At 51.3% G+C, this 22,754-nt stretch overlaps 1 protein-coding gene across 4 annotated transcripts in view; it reads left to right on the plus strand.

The window, feature by feature from the left end:
* CNTFR (ciliary neurotrophic factor receptor) overlaps window positions 1-22,754 on the plus strand; it is a 201,870-nt gene that overhangs the window by 106,151 nt on the left and 72,965 nt on the right. For all 4 annotated transcript variants that reach the window (XM_027906219.1, XM_027906233.1, XM_027906241.1 and 1 more), the window contains one exon: window positions 11,179-11,260. In XM_027906219.1, coding sequence (XP_027762020.1) covers window positions 11,179-11,260 — 82 coding nt within the window. The remainder of the gene's footprint in view (window positions 1-11,178; window positions 11,261-22,754) is intronic.

Genomic DNA, 22,754 nt, shown 5'->3' on the forward strand with positions numbered 1-22,754 from the left:
GCTGGTTGACACTTTTTTATTATTTTATTTTTAAGTGCTGATGAATATTTTCTGATTAAAAAACAAGTCCTCCCCTAAACTGAGTCTTGCCCCAGTGGATGGATTTGAGCCAGAGTTTGGGAGGGGGCTGGAGGCTGCCAGGGACTCCATGGCTGCTCTTGGCTGATGGTGTTTTTCTTCCTTCAGTGCTGGAGCTTGCAGGAAGGGTCCTGAGACAAAACATACACATGGTCCACATCTGCCTTGCCACGCCTGGAGGAAGGCAGCCAGCTGGGCAGGGGTGGCATCCTAGTTCCTGCCTCCTGCCTGGCCCCTGAGAGGGCAGAAATGAGTACAGGCTCCATGAAGTACGTTTGAAGAAACCAGCCTCCTGGGTTGGAGATCACTGGGGTGTAGGTCGGCAGGGGGACTTCCAAGTCAAATTGTCCTTCGTGTACTGGCTGCTTTGACTGCAAAGGTGAGAAGGAGCAAAGTTGTGGCATGATTTTTAGGGGTGGAAGGGACTGGGAGATTGCTGGAGGGAGAGGAACCCTGAGGGGAGGCAGATATACAGTATGAGACTTGATGCTGGGTCTTGAGCTCAGGGACAAAGACTTTTGACAGTTTTAAGGCATATGAACGTGATGCAGAGTTGGAGAGGAGCTGACTTGTGAGGAGCATAGGGATGGGAGACAGACACTGGTTCTGTGGACTGGAAGGAAAGGAGAACCCAGAGAATCCAACGAGAACCTGGCTGGTGGGGCAGCAAGGTGATGTGCACCAGCAGTGCAGAGAGTGTGGGGCCAAGCAGGAGGAGCATCAAGCACTCCCCTGCTTACTCCTGGAGTCTAGGAGCATGGCCTCCTCCACACCCACAGGCCCTAGAACTGCCCCAGGATGAATTTAGGCCTGGATCTGTGCTCCTTGAATGCGAGTCTTCATGGCAGATCACAGAGGCTACTTGCATTCTTTTTTAGCACTTGGCTTTGAGGGTTTACTAGTGGAAAAAGTGCGTTGGAGGAGGAATACTGGCAGCAGCTGCCCTTGCCTCCAGCCTCCTCTGTGGCAGCCACAGGGCTTGAGAGGGGAGCAAAGCTCAGAGAGCAAAGCTCAGATGACAGAGAAAAAACTGCCGGGGTCTTGCAAAGTGGGACCTCTCCCAGGTGAGTTGTTTTTCTCTTACATATCCAAGTTGGCTTCTGACTGTTTCCAGCGTAGGTAGGTAGGAATGTGACATTATGTCTCTCCTGGATACTGTATCCCATAAGCCACAGGAAAGAAAAAAACAAAGAAAGGAACTGTGCAGTTTGACATCACTAAACCAGTTCTAGGGCTTGGTACCAATGTATATATCTTTCCTCCCTTGCAGGGCTGAAAACAAATTGAATTTTAATCCAATTTCTCCTATATTGAGTATTCATTTAATTCTGCTGGCTTTACATAGCAAAATCTTCCTTCAAGTGTACATCTTGGCTTTCTTTTTTTGGAAGGAGGCTGAGACCCAAATACGGTCTCACACTGTAGCTCACCTGCCAGTGGCAACAATGCAGTGATGCTGGGCTTTCCGGAGTTTATTGCTGCTCACAAGACCCATGCGCGAAGGGAATCCTTGTTTCCAAAGGGGTGTTTTGTTTCCCCTATCGCTGCTGAGCCTGTCACACCACTCTGGCACGTGTTTCAGTGTACAGCCACTCCATCCTCCTCTTTGCCCCATGGGAATTGCTTCCCTGATGTCCAACAGCTAATACCCCCGAACAAACATGCTAATTTAAGAGCTGTTAAAGCCCGGGGGCAGCGGGAGGTCACAGTCAGCACAAACAGATGGTGTTTTGTCCTTGATAATTAAACTTTCCTGTAGTTTTGGGCGAGAGACTTTCTTGACTTTTATTTCAGCACAGCTGCCTCGGGCCAACTCTTTCTCCCTCCTCATCCTCTGCTCACTCTCAGCAAACGTTGCCTGCAGGGTCTGGGGCAGGACCCCAGGGAGAACGAGGGTCTCTGCGGGGTTTCAGAGTGATGTGTCCTCAGTGGACCCTGGGGCTCACCCCAAATGCTCTTCTGCCTCCAGGCTCCAGCAGCCAGAGCCCCTCAAAGAGGCAGCAGTTGGAGGCCAGGTGAGCAGTGCCAGCCTGGGGTGCCCCCAGCCCATTTCAGAAATGCTGCTGGGGGAGAGACCTTGGGTTTCTGTTTCTTGGCTGCTTTTCCCCTTCCACCAGCTCCTTTCCAGGCAATGCCAAGCTGAGAGTGGGCAGTGGGACAGAAGTCAGTGAGGTCCTGCTGCAAACTGAGGCAGCAGTGGTGGCAAGACAGCTGCTGATATGTGGTAAAGGTTGGTTTAGGAATAGTGCCATTTAGGGGGTCAGAATGAAAAGGGGTCACTTCCTTCCCAGTACTTTACCAGTTTCCAAGCAGGAGAAGGTGCCCCAGTCCTTCTGCCAGTGTTAGGCTCAGTTCTGGGGCAGACCCTTGTGTCTACCAAAGAGGCTACTGGCAGGAGAAAGCCCCCTTCAGCATCACTGACCCCAACATGGGCTGCCCCTACCAGGGGACAGGATTAGTTCCTCCCTTCAGTGCTACTGAATTACAGAGACCTCTCATGCCTCAGGTTTCCCCTTCCCCTGCCCTCTTCAAAAACTGGGTGCTGCCATGGTGTCTGAGGACAGTCCCCAGCAGGCTGCTTGGGGCATACTGGGTGCCTGCAGGGCCTCATGGGATGAGTGGAGTGATGAAACTGTATGGAACTGGGTGAAGCAATGAGCACCAAACCCCGTCTGTCTGCAGTGTGGGCAGTGTTTCACTCCAGCCTGCGTTTCCCGGCCCAGGTTTTGGGCAGCTTTCTTGCAGTGAGGAGGGGGGCAGGGGGAAGCCCATATACAGGTGGAGGGCAAATGTCCTCACTGTCACATCTGTCCTGGCTGCTGGTGTTCCAGCAGCAGCTTTACAGCCATTACAGGCACATTACAGCCATTACACACATTACAGTCCTGAGCATCCTGAGCCCCCTCCTGCCTCCAACAGTGTTTGCTGCCCTGCCTGGGACCTGGAAGCTGCTTGGCTTCTGCCTACCCCATCCTCCTACCAACTCGTACTGCAGGCGGAGGGGAAGAGATGAAGCAAAGCAAAACAAATCACAGTCACTGTCCCTGGAGGTATTTAAAAGACATGTAAATATGGCACTTAGGGACATGGTTTAGTGGTGGACTTGGCAATGTTAGGTTTACAGTTGGACTGAATGAGGTCTTTTTCCAACCTAAATGATTGATTCTATGACTGCATGATCCTGAGGCGTCTCTGGGGAGGCAGCATCAGTCATTGGAGTGGCTTCCTTGGTGCCAAGAAAAAAAGCCCAAACAAAAAAGCAAGCTAAATTAAAATGCCCAAGAAGCTCTGTACAAGTGGATGTTCCATCACTTACTCCCCCAGCTGCTAAGCTAGTATCTTAATTCCCTCCCTGGACAAGACAAGCTGCCAAGGTCTCTTCCAGCGCTCCTCACTCCAATCCTGCTGGTGTCCCTGAGCCCCTTGCAACACAACTTCAGACTCTCATCCCTGTCCAGTTCAGTCTTAGCATGCTGGCAGAAAGCAAACCTGCCCTGCTTTCTGAGGAGCAGAGCTGTGGGCTCAGTCCCTGACTGTGTGTGTTGATTTGGGAAGGAGATGTAGCTCTCCCTGGCCTAGGGACTTCACTGCCAGAAGGTTTGCGGGGACCAAGCCAGCATGGACCTCCCTGTGCTGGTGTCCAGCCCCTTGCATAAGTGCTACAGAGCACAGACCTCCAGAGGAACAGGTTTGGGCTAATAAGATATGCAGTTGTCATGTTTCAAGCAAAACCCTGTGAAACCTGTGTCTCTCAGTGCTATTGAGGAGGATACTAAAGCTCCTGCAGCCAGACACCATCCAAAATCCCTGCTACCAGCGACCAGGTTCCTGAGGCTGGGCAAGGCTTAGAAACACCATGCTGCCCTATGCCATCTGTGATGGGCCAGGGGCATCCAGATGACAGAGGAAGTATGGACAGCAAGCTCTGTCTGTCCTCCCTTTCCTATTTCTTTTGCTTTGGATGGCACACGACTATGCCTCAGTCTGAATTTAAATACTAGGATGCTTTTTTCTGACCTGGAGCTTTACATCTTAAGGGGTGTTGGGTGTTCCATAAGGCAACATGGCCACAGAATCTCCTTAAGACAGAAAGCAGGCTCAAGACAGGTGAGCAAAATCATGGGTAGGTTGAAGGGCAATGCTGCCCTGCAGACAAAAATAGGAATTGTTGCTAGCATTTGCCTGGAAATCACAAACTGAACCGAGAGTGAGGCAGCAAGACCTTCCTAAAATATTTGAGGTTATTTGCTCAATGTATGAGATGTTGGTTTTGATTTTGTGGTGTTTTTTTTTTTTTATTTATTTTGTTCCACATCATTGATATTCTGGTTTTGTGAGTGGAGACTGGGAACTAAAGTGCTGAAATTCAGTATGACACCAAGAGTTCCAAACCATTGTAATCGCAGCCTAGAGAGGCAGAATGAGCAGGATCTGCTCCCAAAAACCTGCCTTGGATGACAAGAGAGGAGTACTAGGAAGTGCCTGAACCACAAGCATCTCCCATCTCCAATCTTTCTTTCTCTGATCTCTTCTGTCCTTCCCTGGCATGGTTCCATCAACTCCATGCCATCTATGGAAAGACTCTGCACAAGTCCTTATTTAAACAGAGGTTTCAGATAAAAAGCGCTGTCTTTGGCAGTTCTTTAATAGAAGCAAAGATCCAATTGATTCCTGCAATCTCTCTCTGCAGGGAGCTGGGAAATACTCAGTGCAGAGGAAAGCTGAGTAAAAAGAGGGGGGAAAATTGCATTTCCCATTGTTGGTCCAAGCTTTCCTCCATCCCTGAGGCTGCCTGGGTGTGGATGTGGGATATGGAGGAGTGGGGCTTGGGTGTGGCAGCTCAGCTGAGCTTCCTGCCCAGGTAGCACTGTTGTCCCTGAGGAATAGTCTGGGGGCAGTGTTCCTCTGCAATCTCTGCCATGGGGATTCAGGCCCCCTCCTGCCCTGCTGGGCTTTCTTACAGTGCCAGTTTTGAAGATGTGTAGTGCTTATTAGTATGCTGCTCTTTGTGTTGGCTTTTATCACTGCTGGAGCAGATGGCTGGTCTTGGACTGCTGCCCTCCATTTGAAATAAAACTGGTTAAGGTGGTGGGCATTTTGAGGGCAGGTACGGGCTGTGGGAAACATCCCACATGTATTTTGAGGACAGGTACGGTCTGTGGGAAACATTCCCCCCAGGAAAGAGGGGATGGGCAGCAGCAGCATGGCCCCATAGTGGATGTGGCACTGAGGTCTGTTGGTAGGCAGAGTCTCCAGAGGCTGCTGGTAGGCAGAGGTTTCCATCAATGTACTTGTCCAGTGCTCTCCTGACATTGTGCTCCTGCCTGTCCCTAGGCTGGGGAGGAACCATAACACCCACTGTATGGCCCTTGTCCTACCAGGGACAGGGGTGGACTGCAGTCCAGCTGCTTTAGGGCTTGCTGGTCAGTTGGAAGAGCTGCAAGGTGTGGTTTGAGAGGAGAGGGACCCCACCTTGCTCCTGGAGCAGAAATCCCCTGGCCCCTGGATCTGCAGGGAGATGAAGACCATGCTGGGGAGTCTTGGCACCCTGCTGGCCTTTCTGCAGCTCCCTGCCCTGGTGGGAACATGTCTCTGTGATCCATAGGAGCAAGAAACTACCTGTCCTGGGTTCCAACTTGCCAGTCAGGCAGGTTCCCAAGCAGCCTCAGCCATTTCATGAGTTGCTTGTTTCTCCTCAAACCATCCTAGCTCCCCCTGGAGCTCCTAAACTCTGCAGTACCCCCTGCAAAGTAGCTCACATTTTATCTGGGCTGATGCTGCCTCCAGAGGAGCTGCTTTCTTCATTCCCATGGGTACAGGGAGCAGCTTTGTTGACTGTTTTTCTCGCTGAAGACACCCTACCAATGACATGCAGGGAAGTTGGAGCAACCTCAGGCTTCAGCAGGTATGTTGGAGCCAAGAGCCCTGCGAGTCTATGTGCCCCTGAAGGGGCACATCTTCCACCAAAATAGCTAGGAAATTTTGTGAGGACCATCCTTCCACCTTTTGTCCCTTGCTTAGACCACAGGGGCAGGAGGGTCTGTGAAGCCACCCAGGGACCCAGTGGCACTCACTGGGATGGCAGATACACAGTGATGGAGGAGCTTTGCCATGGGGGACTCCCTCCTCTTGCTTGGGGACTCCACTTCGTTACCAGACAGGGAGAAGGTGGAGGGAGGAAAGTCACAGTCCATAAGAGCCATGAGTGAATTAATTTCAGCTGGCCTCAGTCCTCCCTGTGGTGCTTGTGGACCAGGAGGGCAGTGCTAATTGCTCTATTGGCAGTGGGGGTTTAAATTAGATTTAAGAAAGCTTTCCAGGCAGCGGGGATTCTGTCTCTGCAGGTAAGGCTTTCTGATAGCATGTATTAAGGAGATGATAAAGCCCCTCTCTTCTCTTCTTCCTCTTAAGCACAAAGTGGAGTTTAATGCTGACGGGGCACTGTAGGACGAGAAGGTTTCAGGGCTGTTAGCAAGTGTCTGACATTAAGTGACAACTACTTTTTGTTCTCCTTTCCATTGCCTTGCTGCCAGGGGTGATCTGAAAGGAGGAGACAGCACTCAGTGCTTTCAGGTGCTCAAGCACTGTTCCCAGGGCTGCCCTCCTTCACACAGTGCTGCCCATGAGTAGTGCAGTCCCTGGGGAAGGGGGGGCCGGCAGGTGTCCTGCCCACTGAGGTGCTTCACTGCTCACCCTGGAATCACGGGCTGCCCTTTGGGAGGGATGGCATCTCTCTGGAGGCACCCTGGATCCCCAGGGCCAGGGGAAGCCATGTCAGGATCTCTGGCAAAGGGCTGGGCTGAGGAATCGAGGGTGGCTTTGGTAAGGGTGTTTCTCCTTTGGTAATGCTGGGGCGCAGGATGGGTCTGCTGCAAGTGCGTCCAGTGCAGGGGCGCTGTAATGGCTACAGTTGGCATCTGCACTACAGGTGTAGCATCACACCTCCTGAAGAGGCAGATTGTGGCCTCTCCTGCAGGATAGGTGGGTTGTACTGTAGTGTCTGCAGTCAGCATCTGCAGTACGGGTGTACGGTACTACCTGTGCTCAGCATCTGTGGTACAGGTGTACTGCAGTCACTGTGTGCAGGGTGGGTGTACCAGAGCACGTGGAGTTCGTGTCTGCAGTACAGGAGTACTGCAGCAGCTACAGTTGGTGTCTGCAGTACAGGTGCACCATGGCATCTGTGTCTGCAGTGGAGGTTGTGCCATGGTATCTACAGTTGCTGCATGCAGTACAGTCACACCATAGTGTCTGCTGGAGGTGCCTGCAGAGTCCCAGGCTCTGGGCAAGGCTGCGGGGAAGGAAATGGCTAAACAGAGTTTGTTTTCCCTCAGTTCACCATTTCAGAGCCAGTCCCTATAACAGCACCTGGTGGGGAATTGCCTGACACAAGATTTTGTCATGGAAATACTAGGTTTTGAAACTACCACTTTTCTATTGTGGGAGCCACTTCCAGAGTGAGGTTTTATCTATTTATCATTGCTGAGTGACAGGTGAGAGTTGAGGTGGGAGGCTACATCCCTCGCTAGCCAGGGATAGCCCTGTCCTGGAGCTGCTGTTTCCAGCTGCCAGTTGGTACCCCATTATCAGTGAGCATCTCCAAGGCTTTGGAGATTATACTAAAGGAGAGCTGGAAAGGATCCATATCGCTGCCTGCTCAGAAGAGGACACTGGGACTGTTCAGCAGGTAGTGGCATCCTAATTCTTCCTTGGATACACAATCCCCTTCGCTCCTGCTGCCCCCCTTGGGACTGTCCTCGTCCCATCACACCACAATACTTAGTGTCACATCACTGTGCCCCTTCAATTCTAATCTGGCTCAGGGAACAGGCAACTGGAAACAAGTTTGGTTTAGACTGAGAGCTGCTGGAGAGGACCATATTCATATCTATGTTGAGTTGTCTTCTGCTAAGGGTGACCGTGACTGATGTCCTCATTACCCTTGGTGTAGAGGACAAGGCAGGGAAAGATCAACTATTGGCTCTCTCCCCAGACAAGAAGCTTGGGACAGGGAGGATAGTTACAGAGCTGCTGGTCCACCATATCACCCTCATGTCCCTTCCTCCTGCCTAGGCTTCTCTTTCCTCTCTACGAACAAGAAATGAACCCTTACAGGGGGAAAAAAAATCTTCCTTTTCTGCAGAAGACTGAGTTTCCCACTGCTGGGTTTGCTGTGCAATAAATGTGGTTTCCCTCCGTCACCTTTCACCTGGTCCCTGCTGGCGTGGGGACACAGCACAAGGAGCTGCACACCTAGTGAGCTGCTGCTCACTGGCCCATGCACCCACATGCTGGGGTTCTGGCTTGTGCTAGAGAAACAGTTAAATGAGCAAATACACCAAGTGGAAATTTGCATTAGAAGCATCTGCAGAAATTGTGAAGGTTTTGTTGTGTTCTTGAAAAAAAAAATCAGCATGACTTTGGGCAAAACAGTCAAACAATGCAAATACTGCATGGAAAATTGCAATTCAAGTAAGAAAAAGTTGGTTTTCTGGATAGATTTTTTTTTTTTTTTGTATTAAAATAGTTCCAGCTTCTGCTTGGTTGCAGGGCTCATCCTTGAGAAGAAATGAGGTTTTGCTGGGTAAAGGCAGGTGAGCAGTGGGTTCTCTGTGCCATCATTGGAAGCTTCTGCCTATGTCCTGGCTGTGCCACAAAGTCCCCATGGACCTCATCTGGGTCCCTCTGCTCTCTGTTTCCCACATATATCCAAACAACATCACCCTGGAGATTATCAGTGCTTCAGGACAGGAACCATTCCTTGCCACATAACTATGGTGTCTGTCTCGGCGCTGGTCCGGCCTTAGGTGAGACTGCCAAGCACATGGGGCAGGAGCACCAGCAATTATTTCAACAGCCAGTAAGATGAGGGACAGCAGGGGAGGGCAGCAGGTGGCTTTGCTCCCTGGCAGGACCAGGACATAGAGTGTGATGGCTGGTGATGGTATTTGCATTGAGCCAAACCAAAGGCTATGTCAAGCAGACCTCACACTCTTCAAGGAAAAGGCTGGTTACTTGGGGGTCTGTCCTACCTCCTCTCATTGCCACTGTCCCCAGAAATGTGGTGGCTGCACTACCTAGAGTCACCTGGACTGTGGTGAAGGGAGGCTCTGGCCCCTGCTTCAATTTCTGATGCCACCCACCAATTTCCAGGCCTGTAGGAGTGGAATATTCAGTGGGAAGTAAATTTGTGAGTAAATAGGGAGTCAGTTCCTGGTTTGCAGGTAGCTCCCAAGCTGCTCAGGGCCCCACATGCCATCAGTGCCTCAGGATGTGGCATTGCCACCTGCCTGAGGTTTCAGCTGTCACCTGCTCCCCGGGCTGCCACTTGTGATGCAGCCAGAGCACAGATGGGGTGACGGTCAGGGAACCACACTATGGGCATTGAGGGGACACGTGGAGGAGCCAGAGTGGAGAGCAGGCACAAGAGGAGCAGGAGAGAAGAAGCAGAGGGAATGATAAGGACATTGTAATTAGTGCTTAATGCTCCTCGCCCAGAGCTTTCAGAGGAAGGTCACCTTCATTATCTCTGTTTTACAGGTGGGGAAACTGAGGCACGGGGGAGGCGATGAGAGCGATTTGCTCAAGGTGACTCAGGAGGGCTGGGAGCAGGGTCTGGCACGTTCATACTGTGCAGCTGCAGCACACTGGGAATGGCTCTCACTGCCAGCCCTCCCAGCCCAAACCTAGCACTGCAAATTCATCAGCCAGGCCATGGTCTCTGCCCATCTCCAGGCTCGCCCTCTCAGACCCACCACCTCCCAACGCATCCCTGCCCCTGAGGGGCATCTGAGGTCAGGCTGGTCCAGCTGCACCCCAAAATCTACTCATGATATCCCTCCCAGCTGCTCTTACCTTCCCCTCCAGCCCTGCAAAGGCTCACAATGTCCTGTTGCAAACCTGAGGCCATCTGGGCTTCTGCAACAGCGCTGGGTAATCGAATATGTTCTGGTGGATTTTTTTTCTCTCGCCAGTACAGCTCCCCCTTTATTTAGGTTTAAATGGATGCCATCTGTCTAATGAGCCCATACTCATGTTCTAGATTAAACCGCAATCCTGTGCACGTTACCGATATGGCACTGGAGATTAGAGAGGTTTAAATGGTTTTGAAGGTGTAATTTGCTTTTCATGCATGGTGCTATTTACCTCCTGGCGGGTGGGCTGGCATCCCCACTGCTGTCCCCAGTGGCTCCCTCCTGGCTCTGGTCTCTCCTACCAGCCCTGGCTGCAAAAAGAGGAGAGCTTGGGCATCTCCAAGCCTGGCAGGGCTGTGCAGGGCATCCTGTGGTTCTTGCTGCCATTTGTCCAGTCCTGAGGGGACTTGTTGGTTCAAGGAGGATGTCTTCAATGCCTGCTTTCTTAGCTGTCACCTCCTCCACACTTCCCTTCACCACAGCATCCGCTGGGACATGGCACAACTCACTGGGATGAAGTAGCCTCTGCCTCTCTTCTAGCCCAGAGAGGTGGGAAATGACTGTGGCCCATATTGACAGGAGGTGGCTGAGGCAGCATGCCACATCTGTTGCTCACTGTGAAGGTATGGAAGAGGTTTATGTTGTCCCTGGCATGCCCAGAAGCATTGGGCTGGTGGGCACCACCATAACAGGCCACACTGGAGTGGCAGCAGCTGCCTGTGCTCAGGTCTGCATCTTGCACATCCTAAGCACCAACCGCTGCTGTGAACTACTTGGGTGTGCTCCCATCTCCTCAAATATCCACTTGCAGGCACCGTCAGCTCCTAAGATGATGCTGCAGCTGCCAAGGAGAGCCCAGCACCAGGGTTTGACTTTCTTAAGGGAAATGTTGAAAATAAGATAAGGAAGGCACAGCATTTGTGCAAGGCATATCATCATCTCCAGGCACCTGCCTGTGCTGGCAGCTGCCATGGAAAGTGCCACAGGCTATTGAGTGATGAAGCGTGTGCCAGCAAAATGCCTCATTTTGCAGCGAGTTTCCCCGTGGCTGAGGTGAAGTCTGGCTTCATGGCCATCTCCCCGCTGTCCCATCACATCCTTCAGCTGCGTGGGAGGGACAGGTTCTCAGCACTGAAGTTTCCTGGGGGCCAACCCTGACTGCTCCTGCCTGTGTTTGCTTCCACAGATGGCTAATCCTGTCCCCTCAGCCTGCTGCGTGGTGCTCGCCGCGGTGGTGGTGGTGTACGCCCAGAGGCACAGCCAGCAGGGTGAGTCCTTCACACCTCCCATACCTTGCGGGTACTGAAAAATGTGAATGCTTCTCCTCCGGCCTCTCTTCTGGGGGAAGCTGAGTATGCCCTCCGGGTTTGCCTGATACTTTGTTTTTGCACGTTACCACTTTTCTCCTCTCCATGACACGTCTCCTCCAGCCCATCCCTGTGGGGTTTGGGCATCCTGCATCTTCCTGGCACCACCTGGTGCCTCTTCCCTTGCCCACACCCCTGTGTGTCCCATGGTGACCCTACAGCTAGGGCACTGCTTTGGATGCCTTCCCCCGCCCTTTTCTGGGCACTGCCCTGTGCAGCCCACCCATGAAGGCATGAACGGTATGGAAGAAGCATCAATATGGCAGCCTCAAAACCTGATGCCCTGCCTCATGACCATGATCTCATCCTGCTCTCACCTCCTAAGGATGACTTCATCTGCATTGCCACCACACTTCTGCACCCACCACTAGCTCACTTCTCTCCAGGTTGGCAGAGGATTCAGGGCTTACCTTAGTTGTGGCTTTAGACGTACTACATTTTAGAGTCACTGGCAGAATTGGGAGCTGGAGGGCCCCACAGTATCCTGGATCAAGGCAGGAAGCAGAAAGGTTATGGGGGATGGTTGCATCCTGCTGTGGAGTCCAGCCCTGCAAAAATGGGACAAAATGGGGGACCTCCAAAATGTACTGCTTTTCCTGGCAGTCAGCCTGTCTGTAGTTGCTTCTAGTGGATTATAGAGGGGGATTTTGCTGATTAACTCCATCTATTTATCTGTGGACTCTGTGAAATTGAAGAACCCAGCCAGAGTGCCCCACTGATTTGCCCTAAATCCAGCTGGGCAGGTTTACATTGCCAGAAGCTGCCAGCTTGGACACGAAGCAGCTGGGAGTTGGCAGCACCTCTCTATTACATGGGGACCACCACTCTTTGGACACAGAGGGAGCTTGCTGGCTAGTATTGCAGGAACATCCCCAGTCCCTTTCCAGAGTTCCTGCACAAAACATGTGGGTGCTGATCTTGTGTGTGCTGCTTGTGGTGGTATGATGCTTCCTGCAGAGAAGGGAAGCTGCTTGGTCCTGCTGTGCTTGCAGGACGGCTGTCTGGGAAGCTTTGAAAGATACAAGACTACCAGAGCATCCTTTGGATGGATGCACCAGGCTGCTTCCTTCTGTGCTACAGGGATGGCAGCCCACACCTCCACACAAGGAGATGCACAAAACACAGAAATGCCAGGCACTTCAGGGTTACACATGCTGGAAATTCGTTGTCTAGACAGAAACAAACGCTGTTCCCAACCAGTGCTGAGCAGAATCATGCATTTTGCCACTGGCAGCAGCATTTTGGCACAGAGCTGCAGTGACTGTCACATTTTACTCTGTGATCCGGCAGGATTCAGGGATTTGGCAGCATAGCCTCCCCTGACCTTGTGTCCCTCCTGTTTCCCTTGCCTACCTGTGCCTGGAAGGGAAGTGTCTGGGGCACCAGCTCAGAAGTGGAGCTGCTGAGAGCTTTGCACATAAACAAATGCTTGAATGGGGTGTGCAAAGTGAGGCAGGGCTCTTGCCATCTGCAGGAGCCAGAGACAGTGCTCTGCACTGAGAGACATGAAAAGGAGACAGGACTGGAGGAAGGCTAGTAGGGCACTTCCAGGTCTGTCCTCAGTCTGTTCTCCAGAGGCACTGCATGTCCGCCCTGGGCACCTCTCTGAAACACTGAGAGGATGCTCTGGGCAGGGGCTTTGGAGCTTCAGGTTTCCTGCCCATCCCACCTGGCTGCGCACATGCAGGTCAAGCTGGGAAGTGCCTGCCCCCGTTTGAGACCTGAGGGTTGTGCTCTGTGCCCCCCACCCAGAGCTCACCCCGTGCTGTGCTGCAGCCTCTCCTCACCAGCCAACTCCAGAGTTCACCCCCCACCAGCCTGGCCCTCGGGCTGGAAAAGCATAGCAGGAATGGGGTGGGAGGATGCATTAATCCCACTGGTGGCAGGAACCGGGTGGAATGGGGGGAAGATGCTGGCATAAAGTCCATTTATCATGCACTTGAGGCACGTTCGACTTTAATAGCTCATGAAGCACTTATAGAGATGCATTAGCACTGAATACTTGAGTGAGGAGGATGTGACAAGCTGTTAAGTGAGCACGAGCAAGGAGAGCCTGGCCACCCGCTCCTGGCTCTCATATGCACCCTGGTGATTATTGAAGCGTCCTGCAAAGTGCCACATGAATTAATAAAAGCAGCATCAAGCTCAGTGGAGGTGAGGCTGCTCATGCATTAACCCCTCTGCTGCTCAACTTTGGTCCCTCTCGTTGGAGCTGGCAGAGCAAAGGGTGCATCTGGCTGGGATGCGGAAGCTCAGGATGACCCCTGGTGTTGGGGGAAAGGAGTGGAGGGGCTCAGAGGTCAGCAGATTTGGGGTACCTTTCCTCCCAAGCATTGCAGTGCTCCTTTGCTTTGCATCCGTGGCAGGTTGCTAAGGTTTTGCCTTCACCATCCCACTGGGCATTGCCACTTTCAGCTATCCATGGGGGTGGGCACCGTATAGTGAGAGACCAGAGATATCCAGCCCCAGGGGGATGCTCAGATATCCAGCCCCAAGGGGATGCTTAGAGGCTGGCACTGATGTCCTGGCTCGGGTAAAGGGTTTGAGAGTCCTGTTACAGGGAAGGGCAACAGGAGGGGCAGTGATAGAGGATGTTCTTGAGTGGCTGTCCCATGGCACAATCCCTTGGGTTACCCTGATGGCGGGGGGGGGGGGGGGGGGGGGGGGGGGGGGGGGGGGCAGGGAATGTGGATAGGACAGAATGCCTGGCTGGGGGCAGGGGTGCCACCTCAGCAGAAGAAACATCTCTGATTTCTTGGGTCGTGTCTTTATGCCCAGAACAGCTCAAACCACCTCCGCTGTGGGGTCTTTGGTTCTGTGTTTTGGAGCAGCTGGTTTGAGCTGCTGGTGCTGCCACTGGTCAGGAGTCACACAGTGCACTCACGGCTGATCCTATTGCCACTAAACCCATCACCCCATGCCACTCAGCCCCTCACACTGGGTGGCTCTGGCAGGCCCCTGTGGCATGCTCAGCATGGGTGGGATCATTGCTTGCTCCATCAAACACACGACCTTACCAGCCCAGGCAGTGTCACCAAGTTGTTCCGAACCTCAGTGCTCTTTGTTCAGCCGAGGAAAAGGGTGAAGCTGGAAGCGGGATAAAAAGAGATAAGGTTTACAGGCATTAGCTGTCAGAATACATTTGTTTGACCCTCCTGCCAGACTCATGGAGCAAGTGGTCCAGGGGTGTCATCCCCAGTGTATGAATAAGCAGCTTTGGATGGGGCTGCCAGATTGAACCAGCCTGCCTCCAAGAGACAGGCATTGCTCTGGACAGAGCTGTCTGCATCTGCACAGACCTAGCCAGCATGGAGGGATGGACAGGAGCTGCAGAAAGAGTGGGAGAGGACAGAGGAGGCACAACAGGCTGAAGACCATAGGGGGAGAGCCACGTAGAATCACAGAATCACAGAATGGTTTAGGTTGGAAGGGGCCTTAAAGATCATCAAGTTCCAACCCCCCTGCCATAGGCAGCAACACCTTCTCTAGACCAGTTTGTTCAAAGTCCCATCTCACCCAGCCTTGAACATTTCCAGGGACTGGGCATCCACAGCTTCTCTGAGCAACCTGTGCCAGGGCCTCACCACCTTCAGGGTGAAGAACTTCTTTCCAATATCTAATCTAAACCTACACTTAAAAGGCATTACCCCTTGTGCTGTCACTACATGTCCTTGTGAAAAGTCACTTTTCTGTGTCTCTTGTAGCCCATTTGGGTACTGAAAGGTGCTATAAGGTCATCTCAGAGCCTTCTCTTCTCCAGGCTAAACTATACCAATTCTCTCAGACTTTCCTCATAGGAGAGGTGTTGTAGCTTTCTAATCATCTTCCCATTATTGTAGATAGCTCAGTTTTCCTTCCTGTGTTTTGTTCTCCAGGCAATAGTTGCTGCCAATTTATTTCAGAATAGAGGAAGGTGATGGGGAAAGCTCAGCAGAGCACTGATGCGGTGCTGCCTGCTGTGACACTCACACCTTTGGTTGTCCAAGGTCTCCTTTGTGTGAGAGCAGAGGGGGCAGGGGTCCCCCTCCCTAGCGGGGCTTGGGCACCCTTAAAGGAAAGGAAGAGGTCACAGCATGAGCCCTGGAGCTTTATCAAAGCCCTTATGTGGGAACTGTGTACATGGTGGAGATGCCTAACCAGACATCAGGCTACAAAGTGTAGAGGCATGGGTAATTTCAGCTTTTCTACTGAATGCCATGCCTGCCTATTGTTGGAATCATCTTTTCTTATTAGGCCCAAGGGCTACAGCAGTCCTGGAAAGAGGGAGCTCTGTTTTCCCAGACTCCTGCCATGACCAAGGTATCTTCCCCATCCATCAGCTCTGCCAGAGTTATGTCCACATCTGTCCGAGATTGAGATTTCTTTGCTTTTAAAAGAGGAGTAATTCTGCTTTATTGATCCTCACCTTGCTGAATTAACTCATGTTTAAACAATAATTATGTTTTCACCCAAGAGAGGAGACAAAGAGATAAAAGTCTCTGGAAATGAATGCATTTCAGATGCCACATGCCAGGGTTAATTTATTGATAGGTGCAGAAGCTTCTATCTCCTCTCTTTCTCAGCAGCAACAAGCAATTAACCCCCATCATTCCTCAGCCGAGGAAAAGAGAGATTTTGTTTCATTACTTTCCCTTCTCTCTTGCTCTCTTAAGCCCTGACACTAATCTTTTGCAGTCAGTTCTGCTGCAAAGCCTCCCAAGAGCTCCAGTTTGCATGCGCCTCGTTAGAAATGCTGCCCACATTTCAGCTAAGACAAAGCCTGGACCGGTAAATAGCCTTCAAAATGAACAGCAAAGCCATGCAAATTGGCTTTTTGAAGAGAAACCAGCTGTAGATATGTTCCTCTCTCCCCTCCTCACATTGTCCAGCTTTCTCTGTGTGGCAATTTTAGGCTGACAGGGATGTGACCAGCTCTTTCTGAACTCTGCCTCCTCCACATCACTGAGCCCATGCCAGGGAATGCCATCTGCCTGGCATGCTTAAACTAGTTGCTTTGCTTTTGTTGGTGTTCTCTGGATTTTCTGTGCAGGAGATGGTTTTGACATTCACACAGGACTGCGTGTTTTGTTTGTAGACATCTGTGTAGGTTTTGGTTGTTATGCAAATGCAGTTCAATTCAGGTGCCTGGATTCAAGAGGTCTTGAAGACCTCTTGAAGAGCTGGGTCTTGAAGTTTGATCTTGTGCCCATGGGCACACGGGGGAAATCCTAAGATGGCTCTGCAGGAGTACTGTCTACAGACAGACATTCAGAAGGTTCTCTCTTTTCTCTCTTCTCTGTCTTCTCTCCTCTCTCCTCTTCTCTCCTCTGCTCTCCTCTCCCTCATGGCACTATCAGAGTGTCCTTCAGTCATGCATTAAGTGACATGACTAACATCTGTCATTTGTTGTTTGTTTGTCCATGCATTCCCCAGGGCGAGATGCGTGTGCAACAGAGTGATCTGGAATTTTTGTAATTGCCAGGGCATAGGCAGTTGCTGAGGAAGGCAAGGTCAAAGGGACTGCCTTTGTGTGCTGAGCAGCTGGCTGGGAGGCTGGAGATGGTGCCTGCTTCCCACAAAGCTTCCTTTCAGGCTCAGGCTGGGGCCAGTACAGGAAAAAGCTCTGTCTTCTTATTACACAGCACCTTCCCACCTCCCGTGACACCTGCTTGTGTCTCTGGCCAAGTTTTGCTCTCAGCACAGTGCACTGGCACTTCATCTCTGGGTGGCTCCTGCCAAGGCCTTATCAGTGTTGTCCTCCCCAGGACACCATCCTACATTCTGTGAGTCTGACCTACATTCCTCCACTGGAGATGAATGGACTTGTGTTTGGCTGCGTAAAACACATGCTGTTGTCGAGGGAAGGCTCGTATTTTAACTGCTCCAGAGCTCTGTGTGTGACGGACTCATCCTTTCCGTTATATACATCAGCCTTTGTGTCACCAGCAAAGTTTGCCAGCAACAGTTTTATGTTGCCTTCAAGATAATTGATAAGACGAGCGATTAGCAATTGGCCAAGAACAGATCCCTGTGGGGCCACACTGGGAACACCCTCCTGCAATGATGATTCCCCATTAACAATTAATTCCCCATTAGCAATTACATTTTTTAATCCTTCCTGTTATAACTCTGGATGTTCTCATTATCCAGCTGGCTGAAAATACCAGCCTCGCTCCAAACTGCAGCCCCATTCAGCAGAGCCTGCTTAAATCATTCTGAAGGCTGCCGTTCAAGGGCAGGCATCTGCTCTTTGCCTCCTTTGCCTCGCTCATTGCTGCTCACAGCTAATCCTAGCCCAAGCTCATGGCCATCCACTGGGGACCAGCATTTTCCTAGTGGGATTGCTGCATCTGCTGGGGGCCAGTCTGCTGGCCCATCCCCGTGCTGGCCAGAGGTGCGACCTGGCTGTAGTTCAAGTTGCCCTCTGATGCCTTTCCAAGGAAGGTCCGTCATCTCCATCCCTGAGCATTCATTACTGTGATGGTTTTCCCACTGCCTCCCCGTCTTCCCTGCCAACTCACAGCTGCAGGGAAGCAGCAGAGACAGCAACCCACCCCACCTGCAGTGACACCCCCCGCTGCAACCCATTAAATTCTGCTGCATGCTGTTAGGGTGTTTAAGAGCCCATCAAGGTCTGGGGTTCCCTTTGCTGCTCTGATCTTCCCCTGCTGCTTCCCTGCCCTATATGGTGAAGGTGAGTCTGTCTAAGAAGAACAACCCCAGGCTCAAACAGGCCCAAACATCTGCATGCTCCCTTTTCATTCCTACCCCTCTGTCCCTGAGCACCTGGGTTTTGTGTGGGGTTTTTTTGTTGTTGTTTTTTTTTTTGTTTGGTTAGTTTGGTTTGGTTTTGGTTTGGTTTTTTGTTTGTTTGGTTTTTGGTGGGGTTTTTTTGTTGTTTTTTTTTTCCTTTTCTCCCAGCACAGGATGCATCTCCCAAAAGGTTCCCTGTCTGCAAAATGAAAGAAAACAGCAAAAATAGCCCCAGGTCCTGGAACAACTTTTTCTATTACTGGACATCCCTCTGAGCTCAAGTAGATTTCCTGTCCAGACCCAGAGTGAATTATGGCCAAGCTCTCGACAGCTGACCTTGTGGTCAGCCAGAGCACAGGCTTGCTAATAAATGTGGTCAGCCCCTACCGCAAATGGCCTATTTTTAGTGCCTGTGATTCCTTGCCCACTGCCTCATCACTCCACAGGTTCCAGAGCCCAGCATCCCCCTGGGGTCCAGCCAGCAGTGCAGGAGCACATCCGAGGCTTGCTTCTCCCTCGTAGGAGGTGGGAAATCAAGAGGGTTGGGTTCCAATGCAGTGCCTGTTAATATTTCACCACAGAAACTTTCTGGTGCAAGGAACAGTGTAGCCTGTCTTGCTGGGACACACTCTAGGAGCACAGCTCATGCCTCTCAGACAGGGAGTGGAGATCTCACAGCTCTCACCTGGGGTCTGGGTTTGGAAAATAGCCACAGGTCAGCATGAGACTGATGACTGATGTCCTGTTGTGCAAAGTGCTGTTGGATGCAGGAGTTGAGATGTTCTTGAAGTACAAGTGGGGGAGAGAGTAGAAGGAGAGAAAGAAAATTAGAGGGAGTGTCATTTAGACAAGAGGAAACACAGGTTGGTGGTTCAGGGCTTTGAAGACTTGCTTTTTGCAAGTTACCAAAGTTTGGAGACATGCAAAGGACATTTCAAAGAAGCTGCAGGCTTTTGCTGTACAAGTCTGGCCAGAGGCATTTGAACTGAATTTGCCCCTTCCTGGAAATGGGGGAAAGTTGTTTGAAACAGAGCTGATGAAGTTTTGGTGGATAGTGGGGTTCTGTCCTACATGAGACATCCAGTTTGGAAGGAGACCTATTGGTAATACCTGTGATGCTAACAAAAATACAAAATTTCCATCAGTTGCAGGTCCTAGGTATTGAAGCAGATCACAAATCTCAGGGGCGAGGTGGGGGAAGAAAAAAGAAAATGTTACTTAAGAGTATGCATCTGTCAGGCTTTGGGCAAGCCTGTGATCCCAAAAAATTGGTGAAAATAGTTCACATCTGTGGTGAGAAGAAGAAACTGCCGGGAGGATCGCAGTCTGCCAAGATTCATTAGTTCTGCCAGTGGCAAGGAAAAACATGTCTCAGTAGTCTCTTAGACTTCATTACACATCAACAGGCAATGAAGGAAGAGGAATGGGATTTGTAGTTCATCCAGACACCTAGAGAAGCTTTGAGTGGAGAGTTACTGCTAACACAGGACAACACTGCCACAACCTATGGGCAGGAGGCAGGCCCTCTCTGCCTGTGTAGGTGTACAGAGAGGGCAGCATGGGATGGGGAGCAGCATTCTGTTTGTGGAGTGTCTGCGTAAGCCACAGGGTGCTTGCTAACAAACCCATGTTGAAACCCACTGCCAAGCAAGCCCTGCTTTCTGGGGAGAGGCTGAGAGGAAGGGCTGGGATTTCCTTCTTGGGGTGGCATCGTCCTGCTGTTTGGAGCAGGAGCTTTGCTTCCTCTGCTGACACGTGTTGTAAATTGAGGCATTGCCATAGCAGCTAGGGGCCCCCAAATGCTGAAGGAAGCCAAAGTCTCATTTGCACTGATTTTCAGACCCTGGGAAGCTGAGATGTGGCCCAGCACCCAGGGAATAGTCCTGGGCCTTACTCAATACGTGAGCTCTGGCTGCTGAGGAAGGGCCGTGTTCTGTCCTAGCACTGAGCTCCTTTTAGTGGGGGAGGAAGCAATCCTCATCCTGCTTTTATGTTCTCAGAGGCTTCCAGAAATGGAAGATCTCATAAAAGAAGTGACAGTTGGAGTAGAAACCTTTGGTGCTTCGGGGGTTTGGCTTCAACTAGCCTCCAAAAGCTCAGAAAGGTCTCGCCTCAAAAGTCACATGTGGCCATCCCAGGGAGCCAGACATCTCATGTTTCCAGAGCAGCCTTGCCCCAGCCAAACTGTTCAGAGACACGTCTCCAACAGAACTTGGACTGAAGGTGCCACTCATTAGTCATCCGATTTGAAGTGTTTCCAGTGTCTGAAGTCCTGGATCATAGGCTGCCCCAGGACTGCAAAGCCAATCTCCAGTCAAGCTGAACGAGCAAAGTGCTGCTGCTCTGTGGGCAGCTCTGGGCACCACTTGCAGGAGCCCAGAGCCTTAGCAGAGGGTGCTGCTAATCATCCCCAGAACATGTCCCAGTAGCTATGTTTAGCAGAAGCCAGGACCAAAAGGGCAAGTCGGGCTAGGGCTGAGACATTCAGGTCCTGCATATCCATCTGTGCTAGGTATGGAGTCACTCACTGCTGTCTTCAGTCCAACCGTGACAAATCTGGGAGCAAGCAAAGTCCTGCATAAGGGGAGCACAGCCATGGCAAGACACTGAATACAAATACCTTCATCCCTGCTTCTTGAGAGGGGATTTTCTATAGTGGGAACAGAGAAAGATACCATGAAGTATGTTCAAGAGTGCATGTGCTGGGACACAACATGCACAAACCTCTGTTATCAAAGCCTTTGTTGAGGTTAATTTCTCTGGGCAGCCAGTGTGCTTCTGTGGAAAGGGAAATACCTAATACTCAGATACCTAATCGTGTTGGGAGATGCTGGAGTGTAAAAAATAAACAGAACAACTTGCAAGGTGCGCAGTCTGTGCTGTGGATGAAAGAACATATTTCAGGATAAGCGGTCTTGGGCAGCACTAAATGAAGTGGATCCATGCAGAGAAGCCAATATAATTGTGGCATATTAAAAGGAGAAAGAAAAGAAGGATTGAGGAGGGTCTGTGGCAGACTCGTTACAGAGAGGAAAAGTGATGTGTGTCACCTTGTAATGACTGCTCCAGGAAGGCCCATCAGGTGGAGAAGTGAAGTGAAACCACAAGGCAATTGACAGTGATGGAGGCAGGAGGGGTTACAGTGATATTAGTCCTGTGTGTGGACCGTTGATCTCTAGGTGTACAATTTGCTGGGAAACACTGTTATTTAGGCTGAGCTGTTATCAGGTGCTAATTGAAGCTGAGGAGTCTGGAGCCTCATTACACTGCCTTTCCTTGACCAGAGCCGTACTGGGAAGGCTGGTTTTGGGGAAAGGGTTTTGTGGATGTGATTCACAGAATGGGGGAAAAACAGCCTTTGTCTCCACTCAAGAGACAAGGGGAAGGGGCTAAAAGCTTCTCTGTGCACAGTTGCACGCACCTGTGCACAGGGAAAGTCCCTGGCAAGACACATCCACCTCTCAGTGCAAAATTCCCCGTGGATAGGACAAAGCCTCACCTCAGAGTGCACACAGGTGACAGAGCCATGCTCTGCCTTCCATCTCAGGTTCAACACATTCGACCTTTCCAGCTTTTTTAGCTTGCAAAGCCTGCAGCATTTCCCCCAGAGCAGACCCATGCTAGAAGATTTAAGTCGTCTGCCAGTAGCCAAGCTTTTCTTAGTTATCTATTCTAGAGCTTTGCAAAGCAGCCAGAGGTCTGCAGAGCTGATGCTAGAAAACATTGACCTGCAAGGCTGGGAGACTGTAGGGCTTCTGCCAGCCAAGACCTGTGTGCTTTGCAGGCAGAGGAGAGCTGGCACCCTCATACCAAGGAAGTGACTGGAATGCACAAGCTCAATCAGAGCTGCAGCATATGGCACGTCTTGCTTGATTCTTGTGGCATTTGCTAAGGTGTAATGAGGTGTGCATGTGTGTGCATGAATTCCTGATGTCCAGGCCTTGGGTACGCTGCTGAATAACACAGCTCTGCTGGTAGAGAGATGGCGGGGGTTGGATGTTTTGCTATTCCAAAGGGTGCTTCTGCTCTCTGGACAAAGGTCCCCTCTGTGCTCCACTGGTCTGTGCTGCCCTCCCAAGGGGCCACACCTGCTGCCTCCAGGATCCAAACTGAAAAAAAGCCAAGGAAGTTGACGAGCATCCCTCACAGAGGTAACAGATCTGTGGAGGGGGATCGGGGTCTCGTCCTTTTGTGAGCAGCACGAAGGCAGGCTCACAACAGCAGTGCCAGCTGAAAACCTGTATGGTGCAGACCGTACACAGGGGGGTCTGCTTCTGGGAGCTTGTCCTTGTAGCCCCACATCCACGCACCCGTTCAAGTGAGGACCTTCTCCAACCAGGCAGGCGAGCTCTGCTCATCATCTGAATTGTTTACTCTCAGCTCTGCTCCCAGGGGGACAGTAAATTGAGCCTGGAGTGTACCCAAGGGGATTCTCCAGCCGTAGCCCTGAACTTGAGACATTGTAGGATGAGTCACAGAGAGGCTCTGACTCCAGCCAAGCCACAAGCCCTGGCAGGTTGGACTCTGCTGCATCTGTGGCTTGCCTGCGCTGTGGTGTGGTTGCTCCAGCTGACAGCATGCTGTGCAAGGGAGAAACTGAGGCTCATTGGAGTGAGAGTGCATCAAATCCAGAAGCTAATGTCTGTTTGTCTGTCTAGTCCAC

The sequence above is a fragment of the Empidonax traillii genome, unplaced genomic scaffold (assembly GCF_003031625.1).
Source record: "Empidonax traillii isolate 1590-97213 ecotype Southwest subspecies unplaced genomic scaffold, ASM303162v1 scaffold26:size2357266, whole genome shotgun sequence".
In the NCBI taxonomy this organism is placed as follows: Eukaryota; Metazoa; Chordata; class Aves; order Passeriformes; family Tyrannidae; genus Empidonax; species Empidonax traillii.